This window comes from Rhinoraja longicauda, chromosome 9 (assembly GCF_053455715.1).
Source record: "Rhinoraja longicauda isolate Sanriku21f chromosome 9, sRhiLon1.1, whole genome shotgun sequence".
NCBI lineage: Eukaryota > Metazoa > Chordata > Chondrichthyes > Rajiformes > Arhynchobatidae > Rhinoraja > Rhinoraja longicauda.
In genome coordinates this window covers 48,416,237-48,433,699 of record NC_135961.1, presented here as the reverse complement: position 1 = coordinate 48,433,699, position 17,463 = coordinate 48,416,237, and the positions used below count along the sequence as shown (strand labels likewise).

Here is a 17,463-nt window from a genome sequence, read left to right as displayed (position 1 = left end):
GAAGTCTTTGGCTCATCCCCTCCGGCCGCTCCTCCTCCCCTCTGCCTCCAGAAGTGTCTGCGGCCGCTGCCGCCGGCCTTCGGTTCGCTGCTGTCATGGCGATGGGTCGTGGTTTGAAACTCGTGCAGCAGAACAGGTGAAACGGACGCGAAGATAGGGGAGAAGCAACTGAGCAGGAGCAAACAAAATCACCTCAGGAGATAAAAGTTGCGAGCTTCCACTGAAGATCCGGAGTTGGTCGCTGGTCGCCGGTCGCGTCGACGTTCAATATCATTGCTGTCTGACCCTGTTCCTCCACAATTTAACATCTTATTTAAATACGACGTGACTGCTTTAAAAGGGAGTCTGAAGGAAGTTTTGCTCGGGAGTGGGAACTGCAACTTCACCGTGCCGGCGTCATGTCCGAATCCAACGTGAAGGTGGCGGTGAGGGTTCGCCCCATGAACAGAAGAGGTAGAGAAGTTCCACGTTATCACCGTCAAAAATTGCTTGTGCCACTTCATACCCTCCTCTTGGGTCACATCAGAGGAATCTAATTGGGGTGGGGAGGAGGAGGGTGGGGGAGTTAAGGTTTTAATTTAAGTTACCTTCACCGTCCAAAGTTTGCCCTCTCCTGATAAATAAAGTTCTATCGTATCGTATGAGTCTGCCTATAATTTAAATATTAAAGGATTTCATTAATCGTCATAAAAATTGCGTTTGTTCTTGAATGTTTAACTATTGGCTTCCAAAGACGGTTGCGCTGCTGATTTTTATTAAGAAGGCAACACCCGAGATTAGATTTCTTCGCGAAATTTTGCCTCGGATTCCCAAATCACTTTTGATTGCAGATGAATCTGAAATGGTCTGAAGTTGGCAGGTTTTGACGTATCTGCTTTTCGTTGATCGTTGGGGGAGGTGGTTATTTTAAAAGTTTGGGCGGAGGAAAGAAAATCGAGGGCAAGTTGAGTCATCTCATGAATAAAACAAATAAGGTGCTTATGGCTAGCTGCTGGGATCACCTGTTGACTGGATTCTGTTGAAGTTATTTATTCCAGTCATTGACCTTGAGGGGCTACTGTTGTGTTTGTTTCTTGCTGTGATAAATGTCCCTTTACTGCTTAAATTATTGAAGTTGAAGTGATTGTTTTTCTATAGTTAGCACGGACATGAGCAAGTGGTTCATTTGGTTTCGGGATATGTTTTTTTTAAATAGCCATAGGTTTTTCATATTTAGCTTTGATCAACCTCTTTCGCCACCCCCCCCCTTCCCGGTTTTATGTTTGTTTTGTGTTTAATTTTTAACAATACAAACCAAGAGCAAGATATTTTTTCCTGATTGTAACTGATTTTCCTTTCTGAATGGGAAACAATTATACAGTTCCTCAGCTGACTAGAGCTCCTTTGTGCTTTGACCAGAGATTTCCTGCTTAATTCTTTGAACGGTTTTGTCTCTTTTAATTGAAACTCCGTTGCCACTGTATCACAAGCCAAACTCTAACATTAATTCTCCTTTTTGGGATGACACAACTAGTCAAAAGTCAAGTGCCAAAGAAATGTTTAAAAAATAATTTAAATATATTCCCACTTGCATTCATTATATTGGTACAAGAAAATTGCAATTATTGGTGTTAGTCACATATACTGAAATATATTGAAAAACTGCATGCTCTCCAGTCAAATCATACTGTATATACTTACAATAAAACCATACTCAAGGACAACAGGTAGTGAGTGCAAAGAGAAAGAGTGCAGATTATATTGTTATATTATAGCATTCGTTACAGGGAAAGTGCAGGTAAAAAATATATTTTGTGCTTTTAACAGCTTTTAACAAGCTATTTTGCAGGAGCAAAATATGATGTAAAGAACTGTTGTCCTAGCTTGTTGTAAAGGCCTCTTGCACCCTGTCTTTATTTTGTCCTCCATCACTTATGACAGTGGTAGCTTTCACCAACATATCTTTGATGATGTACACACCTTTGCCTTGCTCAAATATACGGTCATAAGTGATAGAAGCAGAATTAGGTCATTTGGCCCATCAAGTCTAGTTCGCCATTCATTCGTGGCTGATCTATCTCTCCGTCCTAACCCCATTCTCATGCCTTCTCCCCATAACCCCTGACATCTGTACTAATCAAGAATCTATCTTTCTCTGCCTTAAAAATATCAGTTTGTGTGGCAAAGAATTCCACAGATTCACCACCCTCTGGCTAAAGAAATTCCTCCTCATTTCCTTCCTAAAGGAACGTCCATTAATTCTGAGGTTATGACCTGTAGTCCTGGACTCTCTCGCTCACGGAAACATCCTCTCCACATCCACACGATCCAAGCCTTTCACTATTCAGTACGTTTCAATGAGGTCTCCCCTCATTCTTCTAAACTCCAATGAGTACAGGCCCTGTGCAGTCAAAGACTTTCCTATTCTTCATGTCGAAATGTGTGGTGAATTCTGGCAGTCGATGGCATGATTTGGAATAATAAAGTCCAATCTGATCAGCTCCTTGTTCTAACATTCACACAGCAGAACTTTCACTTTGAATGTAGAACAGAAACTTGACATTTTTAAGCCAAGCCACCCTGACTTGATGAGATAGGTTATAGACAGGTACTGCAAAGGAACAGATCCTTCAGTCCACCGAATGTGTACCAATCTATGCAAATCTTATTTCCCATCGTTTGGTTTGTATCCTTCTATGCCGTGATGTTTCAAGTGTTCATTAAAATTCTGCTTATTGTTGTGAGAGTACCTGCCTTCGCACCCACACATGGAGTGCAGTAAAAAAGTTCCGGACACCCTGGAACAAAAATAATTGTTCCTCCAATCCCTTCTAAATCTTCTGCTCCTTAAACCTATAGTCTCTGCTGATACCTAACTATGCTAAAGGTAAAGGTTCCTCACTATCTACCCTGTCATGATTTTGTATACCTCAATCATGACACTCCCCATCCCTTCTCTATGCCTAGGTAAACAGACTCAGCCTTTCTGTTGAAACAAGGAATTGCAGATGCTGATTAATACGCAAAGTGCTAGAGTAACTGCAGGCCAGGCAGCATCTCCGGAGAACATGGATGGGTGGTGTTTTGTAATGAGACCCCTCTTCAGATTGACTGGGGCTGGTGGGGTGGGGGGGTGGGGAGGAGAGCTGGAACGTTGTGGAGGGGAGTTGGTTGTAGGGTGCTTAAAATTTTAGAGTTCAATGTTCATACCTTTGGGTTGTAAGGTACCCAAGCAGAATATGAGGCGCTGTCCCTGAGCGTGTGGCCTCGTTCAGATAATGGAAGAGGCGCAGGACAGAAAGCTCAGTATGGGAAGAGGAATTAAAATGGTTTTCAAAAGGGAGATCCCGCCTATCCTGTCTCTCCGTTTAGCACAGACAGACACGAAATGCTGGTGTAACTCAGCGGGTCAGGCAGCATCTCTGGAGAGAAGGAATGGGTGATGTTTCGGGTCGAGACCTTTCTTCATGGTGAACCTCCTAGATATGCGAAGACCAGAGATGTACACAGTACGCTAGTTGTGCTTAATTATTTGTTTACGTTGTTGAGCCTGATCTTTTATTCTCTGGCCTGTCTGTCATTGCATCATGTTACCATACTGCTATTTGCATTTGTGGTTCACCAATATTATTCCACATACTTTCTACATTTACATACATACATTCTTACCTATCTTTATATTCCTTCTAGTCCTTACTAATCTGATTCATAGGGATATGGAGATATACAACCTGGAAACAGGCCCTTGGGCCCACAGTCTGTGTCGACTGTCGACCGCCCATTTACGTTGATTCTGCATTAATCACGCTTTTTATTCTCTCTGCCTTCCTATCAACTCCCTACACCATAGGAGCAATTACCATTCACGTACACACTAGGAGCAATTTACAACGACCAAGTAACCTACCACCAACATATCTTTGGAATTTGGTAAGAAGCGGGAGCACCCAGAGGAAATGTCATGAGGTCAAGGGGGGGGAACACAACACGCAACCTCCACAGCAGCAGAGGGCCGTGCAGCCTTTGTTCGGTTGGCCGCAAGATCTGGAGGCTCGCGGCCTGCAGCGGGAAGCTCACTGAGGTGACCCTTGCTCACTGGACCCAACGGACAACAGCCTGGAAGGGAAAGCCCACCGAGCCCACCTCTCAAAACAGACCATTGGTTACATTTGCAGCCTCCCTGATCTTTGGATGAGTTCCACGTTAGGCAGTGAAAATTAATGAGTCATTCGAATATTTTTTAAACGATATTTTTTAAAGGTATTTTTATACACAATTTTATAAAATACAATAATATTCTTATAGAGGTGGCCTACCTCTGTTTTCTTGGTGGTGTATCTCGTATCAAGATTTTATTTCAATAAAAATAATGCTTCTTTCCAAAATATTAAATATAAAGGATCTGCACTCCTTTGGACTATTTTATGTTCATGGAATGTAAATAGTGCAGCACTTTCTCGGGCATGATTTCAAAGAATTGCTGAAGGCAGATGCTGGCAGAATTCAATAGTTTGCAAACAAATGGTGTGTTGTTTTCAGTGTCAGAAAGACCAAGTCAGCATCTTTTCTTGACAAAACGTTGCCTGTGATGTTGCCCAAATGCTTATATCTGTTAACATTTCAATTAAACATGTCCTAGGTTTGGGAGCTACATTCAGAGGAAGAAAAAGAACTGGGCATTTGTATCGTATTCTTCACATCTTTGTGACACGTTAAAATGCTCAATAGATGGATAATTTTGGTTTAGTTTAAGTAATAGTTAAATTCGCCATCAAATTTGTCCACACCAATCGGCCACAAACAAAAAGAGAGGCCAGACTTGTATTTTTCTTTTGCACTTTTAATGAACTGGGAGTTTCCAAGAATACTTAACATTTGTTGAACTACTGTCTGGATGAACATTCATGACCATAAACAAAGACACAAAGTGCTGAAGTGACTGAGCAAGTCAGGCAGCATCTCCGGAGGACCCTTCTTTAGACTGTAGCAGTGGGAAGAAAGGTGGGAGCAGGACAAAGCCAGGCAAAAGGTTAGTTGATACAGACTATAATATCCTCTATCAACTCTTCCCCCCCTCCCCACCAACTACTGCAATCAATCTGAAGAAGGATCCTGACCCGACACATTACATATTCATATCCTCCAGAGATGCTGTCTGACCTGCTGAGTTACTCCAGATCTTTTTGTAAACTAGCATCTGCAGTCTCGTGTCCACAGTCATGCTGAGAATATCGTCTTCTTGGGAAGTCCATTGTGATTGAGAACCTGAATTCCATTTTTTTTTCTGGATGAGTGATGATGCCATTGTGAGTCAGATGAGGCAGGCCTGACAGGATAGGGGGTGAAAGTGGAATGATGCACAGAATCGAGGTTCTCAGTACTATGCCTCATGATCTATCTCCGTATCAAACTGTCATACGCCAGAGATTGCTGAGAGTTAATGGGGATGCTGCATTTTTCTTTTCAAGAAGGCTTTATGCACATCGCTGAACCTTTACCTCTGTCCATCTTGTCATATCATGTCTGGTGTTAGGCAATGGGGCCTTTCTTATGAAGTCAACTGTGTGTGATCAGGGCTTCAGTGCTGTGGATGTTGGCCTGGAAGAGGACACTGACAGTTAATTTTTAAGTTTTTTTTGCCAATACTGTAATGTTTGGATATCTTTCCAGTGCCTTGAGGTGCCTGCTACAGCTAGCCCAGGTCTCAGAAGCATGTAGAAGGGGAGGGCTCAGTGCTGCTTATAGGCTATGATTTATTTTGCAGGTGTGAGATCTTGATCTTCACACCTTCGTTATTAATCAAGCAAAGGGTTTCTGGTGCATCGCAGGCTGTGGTGAGGTTTGGCATTGATATCTGTCATCACTGAGAATTGCTCTCGAGAAACGCGATGAGTTCTAAGTTTGTACGGGTCTAACTATACGCCTGTATTGTCGAAGAGCAGTATGTTGCAGCAGGGCCAGGTTGGTAGAGGATATTTCTCCTGTGTGTTTTGAATTTAGGGCTCGTTCTTCACATCCTTTAGTAAATGATGGCTTGGGGCTCAGGCAGACCCATCACCTTCCATGTGGAAAAAGTTGCCCCTCGGGTTCCTATTTAATCTTTCCCCTCTCGCCTTAAACCTATGTCCTCTAGTTTTTGATTTTCCTACACTGGGTAAAAGACTCTGTGCATGCACTCTATCTAATCCCCTCATGGATTTTATACACCTCTATATGATTATCTCTCATCCACCTTTACTCCAAGCAATGGGGCATCTAGCTTGCCCATCCTCTCCCTATAGCTCATTCCCTCAAGTCTGGCAACATCCTTGTACATCTCTGCACTCTTTCCAGATTAACGACATCCTTCCGAAATGGGTAATGAAAAATGAACGGAATATTCCAAATGTGGCCTCACCAACATCTTGTACAACTGTGACATAATACCCCAACTTCTAAACTCAATACCCTGCCTGATGAAGGCCAATATAGCGAAAGCCTTCCTAACCACTCTATCTACCCGTGACGCTACTTTCAAGGAACTTGGTACCTGCATTCCTTGAATCATCTGTTCTACACTCATTCACTCTGACGGTCCTGCCATGGTTTGACTTCCCAAAATGCAACTCCTCGCACTTTTTCTCTGCATTAAAACTCATTAACCATTCACCAACCACTTTCCCAGTTGATCAAGAGCTTGTTGTAGGTCTTGATAACCATCTTCACTATCTATGATACAACCCACGAACTGCAAATGTACTAATTGTGCCTTGTACATTCTCATCCTAATTGCTGATACAAACCACAGGCAACAATGGGCCCAGTTCCAATCCCTGAGGCATACCACTAGACATGGGCCTCCAGTCTGAAAAACAAGCTTCCACCATTGACCTCTGCTTCCTTCCTTGAAATCAGTTCTCTATCCAGTCAGCTAGCTCTCCCTGGATCCCATGCAATCTAACCTTCCAGTGCAGCCTACTATGTGAATCTTATCACATACTTTGCTGGTCCATATAGACATTGTCTATGGCTTTGCCTTCGTCAACCTTTTTGGTGACTTCAAATAACCCAATCTAATTTGTAAGATATGATCTCCCACGTACAAAACCTTCCTGACTATCCCTAATCAGCACCAGTCTATCCAAAATGCATCACCACCGATGAGCCAAAACATTATGACCACTGACAGGTGAAGTGAATAACATTGATTATCTTGTTACAATGGCACCTGTCAAGGGGTGGGATATATTAGGCAGCAAGTGAACAGTCAGTTCTTGAAGTTGATGTGTTGGATGCCGGAGAAATGGGCAGGTGTAAAGACCTGAACAACGTTGACAAGGGCCAAATTGTTATGGCCAGACGACTGGATCAGAGCATCTCTGAAATGGCAAGGCTTGTGGGGTGCTCCTGGTCAGCAGTGGTGAGTACCTACCGACAGTGGTCCGAGGATGGACAAACTTCAAACCGGCAACAGGGTGTTGGGTGCCCAAGGCTCATCGATGCATGAGGGCAATAAAGGCTATCCCATCTGGTCCGAACCGACAGAAGATCTACTGTGGCACAAGTCACAGAACATTTTAATGGTGGTCACGGGAGGAATGTGTCACAATACACAGTGCCTCGCACCCTGCTGCGTATGGGGCTGCGTAGCCGCAGACTGGTCAGAGTGCCCATGATGACCCCTGTCCACCGTCGAAAGCGCCTACATTGGGCATGCGAACGTCGGAACTGGACCTTGGAGCAGTGGAAGACGGTCGCCTGGTCCGATGAGTCCCGTTTCATTTAGATCAACTAGATGGCCATGTAGTGTAGGAAAATAACTGCAGATGCTGGTACAAATCGAAGGTATCACAAAATACTGGAGTAACTCAGCAGGTCAGGCAGCATCTAGGAGAGGGAATGGGTGACGTTTCGGGTCGAGACCCTTCTTCAGACTGATGTCAGGGGGTGGGACAAAGAAAGGATATAGGTGGGGACAGGAAGACAGTGGGAGAACTGGGAAGTGCCTGGGGAGGGGGCGGTTTGGGCAGGAAGGGATGAGTAGACCAGGGAGTTACGGAGGGAACGGTCTCTGTGGAACACAGAAAGTGGAGGAGATGGGAAGATGTGGCCAGTCGTGGGGTCCCGTTGGAGGTGACAGAAATGTTGGAGGAGGATTTGTTGGATAAGCTGGCTGATGGGGTGGAAGGTGAGGACAAGGGGGATTCTGTCCTTGTTACGAATGGGGGGAGGGGGAGACAAGCGCAGACTCGGCAATCGTTTCGCTCAACACCTTCGCTCAGTCCTCCTTAACCAACCTGATCTCCCGGTGGCTGAGCACTTCAACTCCCCCTCCCACTCCCAATCTGACCTTTCTGTCATGGGCCTCCTCCAGTGCCATAGTGAGGCCCAGCGGAAATTGGAGGAACAGCACCTCATATTTCGCTTGGGCAGCTTGCAGCCCAGCGGTATGAACATTGACTTCCCCAACTTTAGATAGTTCCTCTGTCCCTCCCTTCCCCCCTCCTCCTTCCCAGTTCTCCCACTGTCTTCCTGTCTCCACCTATATCCTTTCTTTGTCCCGCCCCCCTGACATCAGTCTGAAGAAGGGTCTCGACCCGAAACGTCACCCATTCCCTCTCCTAGATGCTGCCTGACCTGCTGAGTTACTCCAGCATTTTGTGATACCTTGGATGGCCATGTACGTGTGCGCTGTTTACCTGGGGAAGTGATGGCACCAGGATACACTGTGGGAAGACGACTAGCCGGTGGAGGGAGTGTGATGCTCTGGGCAATGTTCTGCTGTTTTGGCGGCACACGGAGGACCAACAGCATATTAGACAGGCGGTCATAATGTTTTGGCTCATCAGTGTATATCTTATCCCTCATTGATAGGGTGAATGCACAGAATCCTTTACCCCGGGAAGGGGAATCAAGAACCAGAGAACATAGGTTCAAGGTGCGAGGGGAAAGATTTTATCTTAAGAAGGGTCTCGACCCGAAACATCACACATTCCTTCTCTCCAGAGATGCTGCCTGTCCTGCTGAGTTACTCCAGCTTTTTGTGTCTATCTTCGGTTTAAGCCAGCATCTGCAGTTCCTTCTTACACAAGATTTAATAGGAACCTGAGTGACAGCGTTTTCTCTCGGTGGTGGGTTAATGGAACGTGCTGCTTTGTGTCATCTGCAAACTTGCTAGTGTTACTTCTAATTCCTTCGTCCAAATCATTAATATATATGGTAAACAGTTGCGGCCCCAACACCGAGCCTTGCGGCACTCCACTCGCCATCATGAGAGGAATAGATCGGGTAGATGCACATTAGTCTCTTGTCTAGAGTAGGTGAATTGAGGACCGGAGGACATAATTTAAGATGAAGGGTAAAAGATTTAATAGGAATCTGAGGGGTAACTTTTTCACACAAAGGGTGGTGGGTGTGTGGAACAAATTGCCAGAGGAGTTGGTTAAGACAGGGACTATCCCAACATTTAAGAAACCAGTTAGGCAGGTACATGGATAGGGCACGTGTAGAGGGATATGGGCCAAACGCAGGCAGGTGGGACTAGTGTAGCTGGGACATGTTGGCCGGTGTGGGAAAGTTGGGCTGAAGGGCCTGTTTCCACACTGTATCACCATGACAAACTAGACTCTGAGATTAGAGTTTCAGTGAGGGATCTCTTGCAGGCAATAATTTAAAGTTAAAATAACATGTGATGTTGAGTTACATCAGGACTGCATTCTCTTTGCTCAAGGTACCATTGATCCTAGTGAAATATTCCTCTTTTTCCCAATGTTCGTCTTGCTTCCTGTCAGATTTCTGATACGATGAACTGGTGGCTGATTTGAAATTGGTTTTATTCTGTTCTTTCGAATTGTGTCTGCCCTCCCTGTACACAGTTTGAAGAATGCTTACACACTTTGCTTCGCATTTGTTAATATGTGCATGATAATATTTTGTAGGCCAAGTGGGAAATTAACTCAAACCAATTTTACTTTAAAGTCTCTTCCGAGCAAAATTCCTTGGGATAATCTATTAATTGGACATTGGCCCAATACTTGATAAACCAGACATCTGCTATTTTATGTTGAAGTCTTGCCTTTTGGTTCTTAATACCATCATGGCTAGAAATTCAGTAACTTTTATTCTTTTGACCTTATGGATCAGAGGTGTGGATAGAAAAGAAATATAAGAATCTAATTGAGTTTCCTTGTTGATTTTATTCCCCTTAATTATGTTCACCTATTGGTGGGTTAAGGTGGGGCACATTTTATTTCAAATAAGGCACTTTGCATGTATGTGGTAATGGATATTGGTGGAACCTTCAATTGCTGAGGGCCATCAGGATCACTCTTACCACTGGCTGAATTCTATTAAATTAGCAGACATCATGAAGGGGCTTTATTATTCAGTGCAGTTCAGGAGGTAACCAGACATATAATTAAGATGAACTGTCAGAGAACACCAACACAGTGAATGTGCTAATTTAAAAATGTTGGGAAATTACCCTTGCATTGCATTTATTCTTCTTGTGACTGATAATTACATGACGAGAATTATGTAACTTGTTTGCTAAATTGATCGCATACTGCATCCTTTCATTATGCCAATGACAAGCTAAGTTTTTGAAGCTATCAATGATAAGCAGTGGGATTTAAAGGTACAAATTAACTGATATGTTTTTATTAATTATGAGCATTCCTTGCTGCTGCATTATAGTGTACGTTGTGCCGCCTTTGGTGTAATGTGTTTTTTTTAAGATTGTGGAGATTTCCTATGGCTTAATGGATAAATAGACTGGTGCTGTTTGTGAAATTTACAATAATATTTATCCGTTGCTCAATCTTGCTAAAAACGATTATCTGGACATTTGGGGGAGCTTGCTTTGTACAAATTGATTATATTACAAAGCAACGAGCCGTCAAAATATATTTCATTGGTTGTAAGGTTCTTTGGGGCATCCTGACACAGAACTGAAACGTGATCTGAAACATGAACCATTCCTTAACCTTCACAGATGCTGCCTGAGTTCCTCCAACAGTTTCTGTTTTTGCAGTGAGTTGCTAATGACTTCTTTATGAAGTAATGAAAGTTGTAAAGGGCGAATCGCTGTGAACTACTATTGCTTCACAACCAGTTGTTATATGTTGCAACATAGTGTGTGACTGGACTCGGAGGAGATCAGTTTATATTTGTGTGTTCAAAGTATGTCAATGACACTGAAAATGCTGGGGTTATTATCCAGTTGTAGCTGCTCTGAGGGAGAGTCTGATATCAGCCTGGACCGTGTGTGGGTGATGGATCACTTTCCTTAAAGTCCTTTTTCCAAAATCTAATGGCTCTCAATCACCCTCGAAGTGTGATTAGAACGTATATACAGGCTTTGAAAATGTCACCTCCTTGTCAGCCCACAAATTATATGCTCGTTGAATGTAATTTTGCAACAATTTACATGTTGAGTTGTTAACCCAGTACTACAGCTGTGTGAGGACAACAGGAAATGATCAAAAAAGAGACATTAACAATAAACAAGATTTTGCTGATTTCTGTTAAATACATTTTTCACTCATTTTACATTTCCCTTCGAGGATCACCTATAAGCAGGAAAATTGAGGTCTTATGAGTTAATTAAAAGTTACATTTTATCGCTCAATGCATTTCGTATCCCTCAAAGAACTTGCCAACATCTTGCAAATAATCAGCACAAGGATCATTGGTTGCTCTGTTTGCATGATTTTTTGTTTGCATATAAAGCAAGTGGATTCAGCAAGTTTAAAACTGAGACATAAGAAACCTCAGATGCCGAAATGTTGAGTGAAACACAAATGCTGGAGTAATGCACCATCTGTGATGGGAAGGGACAGATGAAATTTGGGGTTGGGAACCCTTCTTCATACTCAGTTTAAAACTGAACCAGTTTGCTAAACTTGGCTAATTATTTGGCTTCCTGCTTGTCTGTTGTAAATGGAAGTAGGCGACATTTCAAAGCCTATATATATTTTATAATCACAATTTGTGATGAATTATGTGCCTTGATAATAGTTTTGTTGCTTTGGTTAGTTGACTTATTTATTGTCATGTGTACTGGGGTATAGTGGAAAAACATTTGTTTTGTATGCAGTCGAGACAAATCATACTATGCCTGAGTGCATTCAAACCATATGCGTAGGAAGGAACTGCAGATGCTGGTTTAAACCAAGTGATTTCTATTGTGTGTCATTGGAGACATGCCGAATTTCTTTCGTCTTCTGAGGGAGTAGATGTGATTTACACATAGAACAGTACAGGACGATGTCCCTCGGCCCCCAATGTCAGTGCCAAACATGATGCCAAGTTAAACTAATTTCTTCTGCCCGCATGTGATCTACATCTCTCCATTCCCTGCATATCTGCCTGCCCATCTAAAAATGTCTATAATACCAATATTGTATCTGCTTCTACCACCACCCCTGGCAGTGTGCTCCAGGCACCCACCACTCTTCTGTGAAGAACTTGCCTCGCATATCTCCTTTAAACTTTGTCCATCTCACTTTAAAACTATACCCTCTAAATTTTGACTTTTCCACCCTAGGAAAAGGGTCTGACTATCCTCTCTATGCCTCTCATATACTTCTGCCAGGTCTCCTCTCAGCTTATGATATGCCAAAGTAAATAATCCGAGTGTCCAACCTCTCCTTGTAACTAATACCCTCTAATTGAGGCAGCATTCTGGCAAATCATTTTTGCACCTTTCCCATAGCCTCCATATCTTTCCTGTAATGGGGCGATCAGAATTGTGCACCATGCTTCAAAAGTGGCTGAATCCAAGTCCTGTGAAGCTGCAACATGACTTCCTCTTGTACTCAATGCTCCGACCGATCGAAGGCAAGCACAGAATACACCTTCAATCTATTTGTGTTGCCACGTTCAGGGAGCTATGAACTTGGACCTCAAGATCCCTCCGTGCATCAATGTTGCTAAGAGTCTTACAATTAACTATACATTCCCCCTTGCATTCTTCTGCCCAAAGTACAACACCTCATACTTACTTGGTTTATACTGCACACGCCATTCTCTCATTTCTGTAGCTGATCTTTATCCTGCTGTATACTTTGACAGCCTTCTTCATTGTCCACAACTCCACCAATTTTGGTGTCATCTGCAAACTTATTTACTATCGCATCTACATTTACATTCAAGTCACTTATATATATCACAACAACGGAGTTCCCTGCACTGATCCCCGTGAAACTCCATTGGTCACAGACCTCCAGCCAGAATAACAACCCTCCATCATAACACTCTGTCTTCAATGATGAAGCCAGTTCTCAATCTAAAAGGCCAAGTCACCGTGGATCCCACGCATCTTAATCTTCTGGATCAGCTTACCATGGGGGACTTTATCAAATGCATTACTAAAATCCATGCAGACAATATTCACCGCCCTACCCTCATTGATCACCTTTGTCACCTCCTCAAACAACTTGAGTTCATAAGACATGACTTGCCACGGATAATCTGTCTACATATCTGTTCCTCTATATCCGTCTGGATATTGGAAGGTAATATAGTATAATTTTATTGCGCCTTTTTTTATTTTTCAGCTCTACCCATATTGCCTCAATGGATGACCCCTCCAGTATGCTACCATGCCATTCTCTCTCATTCATAAAGCAACTCCTCCACCTCTTTTACCTCACACACTATCACGTCTGAAACTTCAAAGCCCTAGAACATTGAGCTGCCAGTCCAGTCCCTCTCGCAACCAGGTCTCCGTAATTGCAACAACTATGTAGTTCCAAGCACTCATCCAAGTTCATCTATTTAAACACGATACTCTTACATTGAAATGACCAGCTCATCGGTTCAACTGTATTCCTTAGCCGTTCCCTGCCTGTTCTTTCTTTGTGACTTGCTGATCATACCCCTCTGCCTTCTCATCAATTCTTCCATTTACTGACCACCTAATCTGGTTCCCACCCCCTGTCACTCTGGCCATACTTTCTTTGCTGCAGCATCACTGTGGTTGGACCAGGACAAATTGTTGGTGATATTTATGGTGTGGAACATGTTGTTGACCATCTTCACTGCAGCATCATTGATGTACACTACCCCGCTTCCTAAAGTCGATGACCGGCTTCTTGGTTTTGTTGGCATTGAGGGAGGGATTGTAAGAAAATAACTGCAGATGCTGGTACAAATCAAAGGTATTTATAAATGCTGGAGTAACTCAGCAGGTCACGCAGCATCTCAGGAGAGAAGGAATGGGTGACGTTTCGGGTCGAGACCCTTCTACTAAGCTCTGTATCTCCTTCCTTGCTCAGTGTTTGTCATGCTGAGGGAGTTGGATAATTCCCCATGTGTCCAATGTTATTACATCCTGCATTTGAAATATCCATCATGGAGGCTGACAGCATTTTGTGCATTACCCAAGTTGCTAATCTATGTGCTTTTAAGATTGGGGTACATTGCAAAGCCCAAGGTTTGAATTTGAACTATTGTGCTCCTTTTCACCCAGTTCAAAATTGTGCACAGCCTGGTAATGGAGAATGAGAGTCCCATGCTGCAAATAGTTCAATTAAGGTCAGATGCCAGGGGCATATTCCCTTACATGGCTGATCGATAAATAGCCGGGATGAAATTGTCAGATGCAGACAGAGTAAATTAGAGACTTTTGTAAAAAATAAGATGGATTATGCTCAGTGTTACATAATGAATGATGTGAATCCTGATTATTGCACTTGTCTTGATGTTTGTGGCATACTCCACAAGGATATTTGCGACAGTAAAGATAGCAGTCCATTCCACTTTGTCAGTCCACAGTCTACACTGCGCACAATATTACAGTTGATTTATTGGCTTTAAAACTGCGCTTAAAGGAGGAATGAAATGGCATTGATCGAAATAGCAGCACTTGTTCACTTGGACATGAGAATTTTTATTTGAGGTACACTTACTCAGTGACAACATTGTAGGCCTGCAAAATCTACAGCAATTTTCACGTTGCTATTGGTGAGTGCGAAAGCAAGGTGGATAACTTTATTACTCAATTGTTATAGCGACCTTGTTATAATTTGTTCCGCTCCATCCTACTACATCAGCTTTACATGACCTTTACCTTTTAGATTATGTTAATCTCCATTTCATAAGCATTTAAGACTTGTCTCTGTGCTACCAATCCAGAGCCACCACTCAAGCTGTTTGTCCTGTCTATGTTGAAGGAAAAGGGTCAAATTGATTGAGATGGGTAGATGTACCAAGGAGGTTCGGATTACACTTGCTGTAGAAAAAGCAATTCACTTTGTGACCGACTAATACTGAGCATGTGAAGGGGGCTTGAGGGTCTGAGCTGATATTGTCAAGATAAGACAATGATATGCTGCCTGATTCAGCAAATTTCTTGACATGTTGTCTCTTAATTACAAAAAATCTCAGCATATAATGGAACTTCAATTCAACCAAATATACAGGGTATATTATTTGGAAGAGATTACAGGAGAAAATTGTTAAGGACTTTGGTTCTTGAGCAATTACTACATTCTGTAATTACCACAAAAAATGAATACTCTAACAGAATAAAGATTGAGTTCAATGTATACTTTACACCAATTTATATTGTGATACCTAAATGATATCAAGTGTTAATCCACAAGTAACTGACAAGTATTTGGCACAGGATGTGTTACTTTTGATCATTTTATTTTCTCTCTACTCTGTTTTACTTGTAGCACAGCGTGCTCATTTCTCATCAAAACATATGACAATATTTTCTCCAGTTTGTTGGCAAAGAGGTTAAAGGAAATGTATTCATAAAATGATGTCCAAGTTCAACTAATTTGGTTATGTTGTACCAATATATGGATGTACTTTTTGTGTGCTGGATGTCATTTAAATGCAGAATATAGATAGATGTGTATGTACATGTGTGTCTACAATTTTGTTGAAGTAATTATTAACTGGTATATATCGCTTCCTTATTCATTGGAATGTTGGATGCAGATGCTGGTGGGTTGAAAGCTCCTCGTTCCCCTATCCCCCCACCCCCCCAGATGGAACAAGTGTGCCTTGTGGTTCTGCGCCCACTCTCCGTTTCCCCAGAACAAGTCATAACTCAATTTCTTTGTCTCCACCACATCTGACCCCAAGATGAGGTTTTCTATTCCAGGATATCGAAGATATCTTCATTCTTTTGTAAACGTAGCTTTCCCTCTACCATCGTAGATGGATCCCCTACCCGCATCTCTGTGTTCCATAGTTCTGCTCTCACTCCTCCTCCCCCAGATGGAACAAGGATCTAACCGCATAATCGCTCCCCCTCTGCATCCAACGCATCATTCTCTGACATTTTTGCCACCTTCAATGTAATTCCACCACCAGTCACTTCTTCCCATCCCCACCCTTTTTTTGCTTTCTACTGACACTGCTCCCTCTGCAATTCCTGGTTCACTTATTCTTTCCCACCCAAACTACCAGGTTCTTTTCCCCTGCAACCACAGGAGATGTAATGCTTATCTGTTTTCCTCTTCCCACAAATTCATTCAGGAACCCCAGCAGCCTTTCCAGATGCTGCCAGACTGATACATGCTGCCTGCCACCTCCACTGCCAGAGTGAGGCCACATGCAAACTGGAGGGTTAGCACCTCATATTCTGCTTGGGTAGCTTACAACCCAACGGTATGAACATTGAATTCTTCCATTTGAGTAACTAACCAACAACAACCTTTTTCCCTTCCTCTTGTATCCCTTACTATGGTTTCACATTTTGTGCTCCTTCTGTCCTTTTCTCACACCCTTTTGTCCTCTTTCCATCGCTGGCATTTGTCCACCTATCTGCCAATCAAACCCTCCTCGCCTGTATCCTTGCCAGGCTTTGTTCCGGCTCCACTTCTCTTCCAACTTTCTCCCCTCTACTGCAATCGGTCTGATGAAGGGTCCTGACCCAAAGCTTTGCCTATCCATGTTCTGTAGAGATGCTGCCTGACCTGTTGAGTTTCTCCAGCTTTAATGTCTACTTTTGTAAACCAAGATCTGCAATGTTGTGTGTTAACACCGGTAAATAGTGGTAAAGAAGAATCTGGTATGCTTGCCTTCATAGGTCGAGACATTGATTATGGGACATTATGCTGTAGTGTAATAAAACTTTGGTTAGGCCACATCGTGAGGTTAAAGGGGTTTAATTGTCATATGTATCTAAATGAAACAATGAATTTCTTACTTGTGGCAGCATAACAGGTGTGTAACACAGTACTCAATAGATAACATTATAAAACAAAAACAAAAGTTTTATTAAAAAAAACCATTTGTGCAAAATAAAACAAAATCCCGAAGACCCTGGTGCAGCCAAGACAATTCATGGATTGAAGTTTAGTTGGTATTTGTAGTGTAATGTTCAATAGCCTGATGATTGTTGGGAAGAAGCTGTTCCTGAACCTTAAGGTCACGGTTTTCAAACTCCTATACCTTCCCAGTGGCAGGAGTGAAGAGAGCGTGGCCAGGGTGGTGTAGCTCCTTTTTTTGTGGTAGCATTTCCAATAAATCCCACAGATGGTG

The 17,463-nt window shown here is 42.8% G+C and overlaps 1 protein-coding gene across 2 annotated transcripts in view; it reads left to right on the top strand.

Moving 5' to 3' along the window:
• The first annotated feature begins 35 nt into the window (after positions 1-35).
• Positions 36-17,463, top strand: part of LOC144596712 (kinesin-like protein KIF13B) — a 180,729-nt gene continuing 163,301 nt past the window's right edge. For both annotated transcript variants that reach the window (XM_078405429.1, XM_078405428.1), the window contains exon 1: positions 36-453. In XM_078405429.1, the coding sequence (XP_078261555.1) occupies positions 399-453 (55 nt within the window). In that variant the 5' untranslated portion in view covers positions 36-398. The remainder of the gene's footprint in view (positions 454-17,463) is intronic.